This window comes from Salvelinus fontinalis, chromosome 33 (genome assembly GCF_029448725.1).
Source record: "Salvelinus fontinalis isolate EN_2023a chromosome 33, ASM2944872v1, whole genome shotgun sequence".
Lineage (NCBI taxonomy): Eukaryota > Metazoa > Chordata > Actinopteri > Salmoniformes > Salmonidae > Salvelinus > Salvelinus fontinalis.
In genome coordinates, this window is record NC_074697.1 from 39,979,664 (window position 1) to 39,987,526 (window position 7,863).

The 7,863-nt window shown below is 41.6% G+C and overlaps 1 protein-coding gene across 1 annotated transcript in view; it reads right to left on the minus strand.

Moving 5' to 3' along the window:
• LOC129832227 (zinc finger FYVE domain-containing protein 1-like) overlaps nucleotides 1–4,905 on the minus strand; it is a 29,068-nt gene extending 24,163 nt beyond the window's left edge. Inside the window, exon 1 of the mRNA XM_055896134.1 lies at nucleotides 4,454–4,905. Coding sequence (XP_055752109.1) covers nucleotides 4,454–4,729 — 276 coding nt within the window. The 5' untranslated portion in view covers nucleotides 4,730–4,905. The remainder of the gene's footprint in view (nucleotides 1–4,453) is intronic.
• Between the last annotated feature and the right edge of the window lie 2,958 nt (nucleotides 4,906–7,863).

The following is a 7,863-nucleotide window of genomic DNA, read 5'->3' on the forward strand; positions in this document are numbered from 1 at the left end:
ACCAAAGACCTTCCTTATGCCTTATCTGAAACTCAAGTTACTATATTTGCAGATACTACAATTTATACTGCAAGACAAATCAGTACAGCAAGCTCTATCAGTAGTTCAGGGAAATATCAGGGAGTGGATTTGCCGGAACAAACTTGTTTTGAACACCAAGAAAACCAAGGTTATATTGGTCTGTTCCACCAGGAAAAGGCCAACACAGTATGGGATACAATTAAGTATGGGGGAGTACAAATTGAAGAAGTGGTAAAAACCAAACTACTAGGGGTGCAGCTAAACAACTGCTTATTATCATGGTCGTTTCAAATAACTCATCTATGTAATAAAACAAATTAAAACTGCATGCAAGATCGGAACCATAGCTAAATAATTACCGGGAAAGATTCTTAACTTATGGATAGGGGGCAGCATTTTCAGGTTTGGATGAAAAGCGTGCCCAGAGTAAACTGCCTGCTACTCAGTCCCAGTTGCTAATATATGCATATTATTAGTAGATTTGGATAGAAAACACTCTGAAGTGTCTAAAACTGTTTGAATGATGTCTGTGAGTATAACAGAATTCATATGGCAGACAAAAACCTGAGAAGAAATCCAACCAGGAAGTGGGAAATCTGAGGTTGGTCGTTTTTCAACTCATTCCCTATTGAAGATACAGTGGGATATGGGTCATGCTGCATTTCCTAAGGCTTCCACTAGATGTCAACAGTCTTTAAAACCTAGGTTGATGCTTCTACTGTGAAGTGGGGCAGAATGAGAGGGGAATGAGTCAGAGGTCTGCCAGAATGCCTTGAGCTCGTGACGCTCGTTCACGTGAGTGCGAGCTCTGTTCCATTGCTTTTCTGAAGACAAAGGAATTCTCCGGTTGGAACATTATTGAAGATTTATGTTAAAAACATCCTAAAGATTGATTCTATACTTCGTTTGACATGTTTCTACAGACTGTAATATGACTTTTCGTCTGAACTTTTGCCTGGACCTGCCCGCGCGTCGTGAGTTTAGATTGTGTACTGAACGCGCAAACAACAAGGAGGAATTTGGACATAAATTATGGACTTTTTGGAACAAATCAAACATTTATTGTGGAACAGGGATTCCTGGGAGTGCATTCTGACGAAGATCATCAAAGATAAGTGAATATTTATAATGCTATTTCTGACTTATGTTGACTCCAACATGGCGGATATCTTCTTGGGTTGTGTTGGTCTCTGAGCGCCGTAATCAAGATTATTGCATGGTTTGCTTTTTACGTAAAGTTGTTTTGAAATCTGACACAGTGGTTGCATTAAGGAGAAGTATATCTTTCAATCTATGAATAACACTTGTATCTTTTATCAATGTTTCTTATGAGTATTTCTGTGATTTGACGTGGCTCTGTGCAAATTCACGGGATGTTTTGGAAACAAAGCCAAATGTAAACTGAGGTTTTTGGATATAAATATGAACTTGATCGAACAAAACATACATGTATTGTGTAACATGTTGTGTTACACAATACGGGAGTGTCATCTGATGAGTGTCATTTGATGAAGAATATCAAAGGTTAGTGATTCATTTGATCAATATGTGACTCCTCTCTTTGGTTGGAAAATTGCTGTATGCTTTCTGTGACTAGTTGCTGACCTAACATAATGATATGTTCTGCTTTCGCCGAAAAGCTTTTTTGAAATCGGACACTGTGGTTGGATTAACGAGAAATGTATCTTTAAAATGGTGTCTAATACTTGTATGCTTGAGAAAATTGAATTATAAGTTTCTGTTAATTGAATTTGGCGCCCTGCAATTTCATTTGCTGTTGGCAAGGGGTTCTGCTAGCGGAACCCCAGTCCTAGACAGGTTAAGCAAACAACCCAAGCATTAATTGGGAGTCAGGTGAACTACTGTCCTGTGGTCAAACAACCCAAGCATTAATTGGGAGTCAGGTAAACTACTGTTCTGTGGTCTGGGGAAATGCATCAGCAAGTTAAATTAGGAGGCTGCAGATTGCTCAGAACAAAGCAGCAAGGCTTGATTTAAGTTGGAGATATGGTTATTCTGTTGTAGTCATGCTCAATGCTCTTGGTTGGTCATAAATCAACAAGATAATTGAAAAAAACATGCTTAGTTTATTTCACAATGTACACCACTTTGAACGGCCAAACTATTCACACCAGTATTCAGTTGGTAAGAGGCAGACATTCAGTAAATACTAGGAATAGATTGTCCACCATCTGTGTTGTCCAGACAGAAAAGAGAAATCAGAAAAATAACATTTTGATTTAGAGCAATAAAGAAATGGAATCATTAATCTGAGCAAACCAGAAACCTATCAAAATATAAATTCAAACAATACTTTAGACCCATTTAAATATAATATAATACATTGGAAGGTATGGTAGATGAAGAAATCAATCTATCTTTTCAGACTGTTAAGGTATTTATCTGGTCAATATGTCAGTGTATTATGTCTGTAACAGTGTGTTATGTGAAAATGTGATCGTATTATAAATTGTATTTTAATGTTTAAGGACTCTTGGAAAATGAGTCCAAATGAAGACTAAAAGAGATCCTAATAAAATCAATCTATACTATGTACAAAAAACATGAAGATGTATTTGTAAAAACACCGCCTCCAAACGAGACTACACTTCCCCCCCTCCAATTTCCACTTCAAACAACCAAGACTACACTTCCTCCCCTCCAATTTCCGCTTCAAACGACCCCAATGGAGCATAACTGGGAAGGAAGTTTAGGACCTCGGATGGGGGCTGATGGCTGTGCGTTTCATAATGCAACTTTGCTAAACTGCATACAGTAGGTGCATCTTTTGTAATCGAAAGACTCTTTCTCCTACATGTGAAAGTTAAGTTCCATAGGTTTCCAAAACGGTATTGCACACTGGAAATGTAATGTTTCTAAATGTTAAAAGAAAGCGTTGGGATTGTAGTTCATTGATCCAGCTGTGGTCCTGATGTTCAATTGAGAACTCAAGGGCTGGGTAGTTAGCCATAGCCCCTTGGGCTCTCGAGAGCTAGGCTCAACCCTACAAGGGAGTTAATTAGCTTCAGTCAAGACTTGTGTGGCTAGCTGCTTTCTGGAGCTCCCAATTGTATTGGGTGTTGCTCCCAATTGTATTGGGTTGCACAAAAACAGTACACGGGAAGCCAGAAGTTAAAAACAATTCCCTTTCAACTTACAGTGCCGGTGGGCAGGATGGTTGGTCATTATAAATGGGGGAATTTGAGACAGAATATCTGAATAATCATATTATTAAACAGACTTTCCAAACGTGGGTCTACGTAGACCCACTTTATTTTGACACGAGGTAAGCAGAGAAAAAGTGAGTCTGCAACAGACCCACGTTTGGAAAGTCTTTAATAATATGATCATTGAAATATTTTGTCTCAAATACCCCCCAGTCATCATGACCAACCATCATGCCCACCGGTACAGTAAATTAATGTGTAATTGTACTTAACTTCTGGCTTCCCGCGGACTGTTTTTGTGCAACCCAAAAAGACTGGGAGCAACGTGTATGTAAATACACCCTGGTTGCTAAAAGCAGCTAGAGTGTGGTGTTTGCACAGCCTGATTCATTAGGGACTTTCCTGAAAGGAAACTGAAACAAGGCCAGTCATGACAGACCATAGAGATAGATAGAGGACTAATATTTATACCTGTGCCATTATAGCGTCAGTGACAGCATGGGCAGCGCCATTGAGGCTACAACCCATAGGAATCCCCACCCAGTTGACTACTTTGACTACTTTAAAATGGCAGAAGCCCTCAATGGCGCTGCCCATGCCAAAACTGTTTTTGGTCACTAGAGGCCTCTATAATTATCTATGTGACAGACATCAAGGGATAATACTCCTGCCCTTTTGGAAACATATCTTTAACGTTAAGTATGACTAGCTAGTCAAAGTTACATGGCTAAGTTAGAGCATTCTTATCAAGTTAGCTGCGTGTCGACCATTTCGACAAAATGTCTACAAAATAATAGACAGGGCTCCCAAGTGGCGCAGCATCTCAGTGCTAGAGGCGTCACTACAGACCCTGGTTCGATCCCGAGCTATATCACAACATAGTGCGGCGCACAATTGGCCCAGCGTCGTCTGTGTTAAAAGGTTTGGCCGGCATTGTAAAATAAGAATTTGTTCTTAACTGACTTGCCGAGTTAAATAAAGGTTAAATATTATTTTAACAATAAATAAATGTTCATTGGCTACCGTACCAAGGTTAGGTTCGACGAGGCCCATGTCAACATAACGAGTAACGTTAACGATAGCTAACTAACACCGTAGTTGGCTGTTACTTGTGCAAGACGGGATGGCAACGTGACATATTTCATTTTGTTAACACAAACATGAAAGCTGGCTAATGTTACCCTTTGGCCAACCAGTGTGGACTTTGTTTTCATTTTTCCTAGCTAGTTAACGTTAGTTGCGTGCTAGCAAACCGACGTCGTTACCTGCAGATGTTCTTGTTCACCAACCAAAAGAAAACTCCGACCATTTTCCGAGTGATCTTCTGTTTCTATGTGACAAAGCGATACCTCTTCCATTTCTTTCATCAGTACTTCGGACATTGTTATTAAACCATCCCTGGTAATAAAAACTTGCCCTACTCCCGAAAACAACAATACAACACATGGATTGGTGACGTAGGAGCCATCAGCAATGGAGCACGCAAAAGACAACGTAGTTACGTGAGGAGTGTTCTGTCGTATGCTCAGCAGCAGCACCATCTTGTGGTGAATATGCAAATTGACACGAACTCAATGAACACTGCATAATTTGTGAAAACCACTGAACGAAAGGGTAGAGAGCAGAAAATTAGATGCTGGACCGCCTAGAGTCGGATTAGCATAATAAAAATAAAACATCCAGAGATATGTTTTTTTGCATGGCCTGTGGCTCAATTTACTGCATCCGCCGATGTCAGCCTCCCGCATCTGCAGTGAAAGGTGACTGAGCTTTGTCAGACCATGAGACTTCCCGAAAATCGGTCTTCTCACGAAAACATCTGTAGCGTCGGAACTGTTATAACCACTAACTATTATGACCCCTCTATGCAAAGGTGAGAATCTCACAAACATGTAACCTACATGTCGGATTTGCTCTAGGATGCCCACAAGCCACAAAAGACTCATCTGAAGGTAGCCTGGTACCAGTTTTAAAAAATGAATGGATGTACTGTATATATGTAAGGGAACACCCCCCTGAAATGGACACAAATGAATGGGGTGTTATTGGCATCGTACGAAACATATACACGACGTACAATACCACTCAATTGGACGTCGTTTCATTCAAAACTGATTGCAAATGCCATATGGCAAATGCCAAGTGTAACAATGCAAAAATTCAATAGATGGGGAGTGCGCTCCACCGTAATTTTTCATATTGCATATGTAAAACAAGTCAAGACCCAACAGTAAAATTTTGAAAATTTGAACAAAAATTCTAAAACTTTCCACCCCCTTAAAAAAGTGCTTTCTGGACCGTTTTTCGAAATTCTTTAGATTTTTTTGTCAATTACACATGTATAAGAACTGTATGAACATACTTTTGTCATATTTTATTATCATAATTATATACACTGCTCAAAAAAATAAAGGGAACACTAAAATAACACATCCTAGATCTGAATGAATGAAATATTCTTATTAAATACTTTTTTCTTTACATAGTTGAATGTGCTGACAACAAAATCACACAAATATTATCAATGGAAATCAAATTTATCAACCCATGGAGGTCGGGATTTGGAGTCACACTCAAAATTAAATTGGAAAACCACACTACAGGCTGATCCAACTTTGATGTAATGTCCTTAAAACAAGTCAAAATGAGGCTCAGTAGTGTGTGTGGCCTCCACGTGGCTGTATGACCTCCCTACAATGCCTGGGCATGCTCCTGATGAGGTGGCGGATGGTCTCCTGAGGGATCTCCTCCCAGACCTGGACTAAAGCATAGCATCAAGGCCTTCCTCTTGCAGGAACTGCTGACACACTCCGGCCACATGAGGTCTAGCATTGTCTTGCATTAGGAGGAACCCAGGGCCAACCGCACCAGCATATGGTCTCACAAGGGGTCTGAGGATCTCATCTCGGTACCTAATGGAAGTCAGGCTACCTCTGGGGAGCACATGGAGGGCTGTGCGGCCCCCCAAAGAAATGCCACCCCACACTATGACTGACCCACCGCCAAACCGGTCATGCTGGAGGATGTTGCAGGCAGCAGAACGTTCTCCACGGCGTCTCCAGACTCTGTCACGTCTGTCACATGTGCTCAGTGTGAACCTGCATTCACCTGTGAAGAGCACAGGGCGCAAGTGGCGAATTTGCCAATCTTGGTGTTCTCTGGCAAATGCCAAACGTCCTGCACGGTGTTGGGCTGTAAGCACAACCCCCACCCGTGGACGTCGGGCCCTCATACCACCCTCATGGAGTCTGTTTCTGACCGTTTGAGCAGACACATGCACATTTGTGGCCTGCTGGAGGTCATTTTGCAGGGCTCTGGCAGTGCTCCTCCTGCTCCTCCTTGCACAAAGGCGGAGGTAGCGGTCCTCCAGCTGGGTTTTTGCCCTCCTACGGCCTCCACTATGTCTCCTGATGTACTGGCCTGTCTCCTGGTAGCACCTCCATGCTCTGGATACTACGCTGACAGACACAGCAAACCTTCTTGCCACAGCTCGCATTGATGTGCCATCCTGGATGAGCTGCACTACCTGAGCCACTTGTGTGGGTTGTAGACTCTGTCTCATGCTACCACTAGAGTGAAAGCACCGCCAGCATTCAAAAGTGATCAATGCACTCCACAGTAAATTCTGAACATTTTCTGCCTGGGTATATTCTATTGGAATAATCCTTCCATAGAATGAGCTTGCTAATGTTCATTAAATATTTGTGAGCAGAGATTTATAGAGAGTGGCTTCAGTGGCACCACTGCTGCAAAAATGACATGGAGAGAAATTCCATCACTGCTGTGCCCACTGTCTTGGTTCAACAGATGAAGAGGCAACTCCTAAAATAATCAATTATCCTCCCTACTCCACTGTCCCCCAAAATGATAAATTATTCAACCTCTTCAGCATCGGCTCACCTAGAATAGATTATATCATTATCAATTGGCCTATCAACACATCTTAGTTATCCCTCTTCCAGAACCCCCCCCCCCCCCCCCTCCCCTCTCTGTCTATATTAAATCTAACAAGATGAAGTAAAGGACCCTTTAGTGTATTCGAAAGTCATCCAAAAAGTACATCTGATCTTGGATTCAAATTCTTGGAACATTTGGGGAGTGAAGATTATCACTGATGTTATTGTGGGAATGAGCCCAGCTAGTATAACCTTGCACAATCGATATAAGAGAAGAAAAAAAAGTGAATGCACAAATAGGGAATTCACTTACATTCCAACCTGGGCACTGTCCAAGACAGGATGCAATTCTGATTTTGGTGAAACATAAATCTACAATTTAACATCCTATATTTGAAACAGTGTATCAAAAAAGTTGCTATTGTTACATTGAAACACATAACAGAACTCTTTGTAGCATCCTCACTGAGAGATGGTGCGCGTACAGCCTCGCCCTTAAAATGTATTTCTATATCTGCAAGACAAGCAAACAATGCATCAGTTGGAATGGCACCTACAGACTGACAGTCCAGTAGCACACCAACCTTGACATTACAGTAGACGGTTTGGTTTACCCATAGAAGTCCAAGGCGGGACCGTTATACAGTTGACCGCGATACATCCTGGTAGTTGTAGTGCATTGACTCTCAGCATGTTACATATTGACATGTGCAAAAACTACATTTCCCCAGACCTGTCACTGAACGTTCCCGCTCCTATTGGCTGGCAGCCCCAGCCGC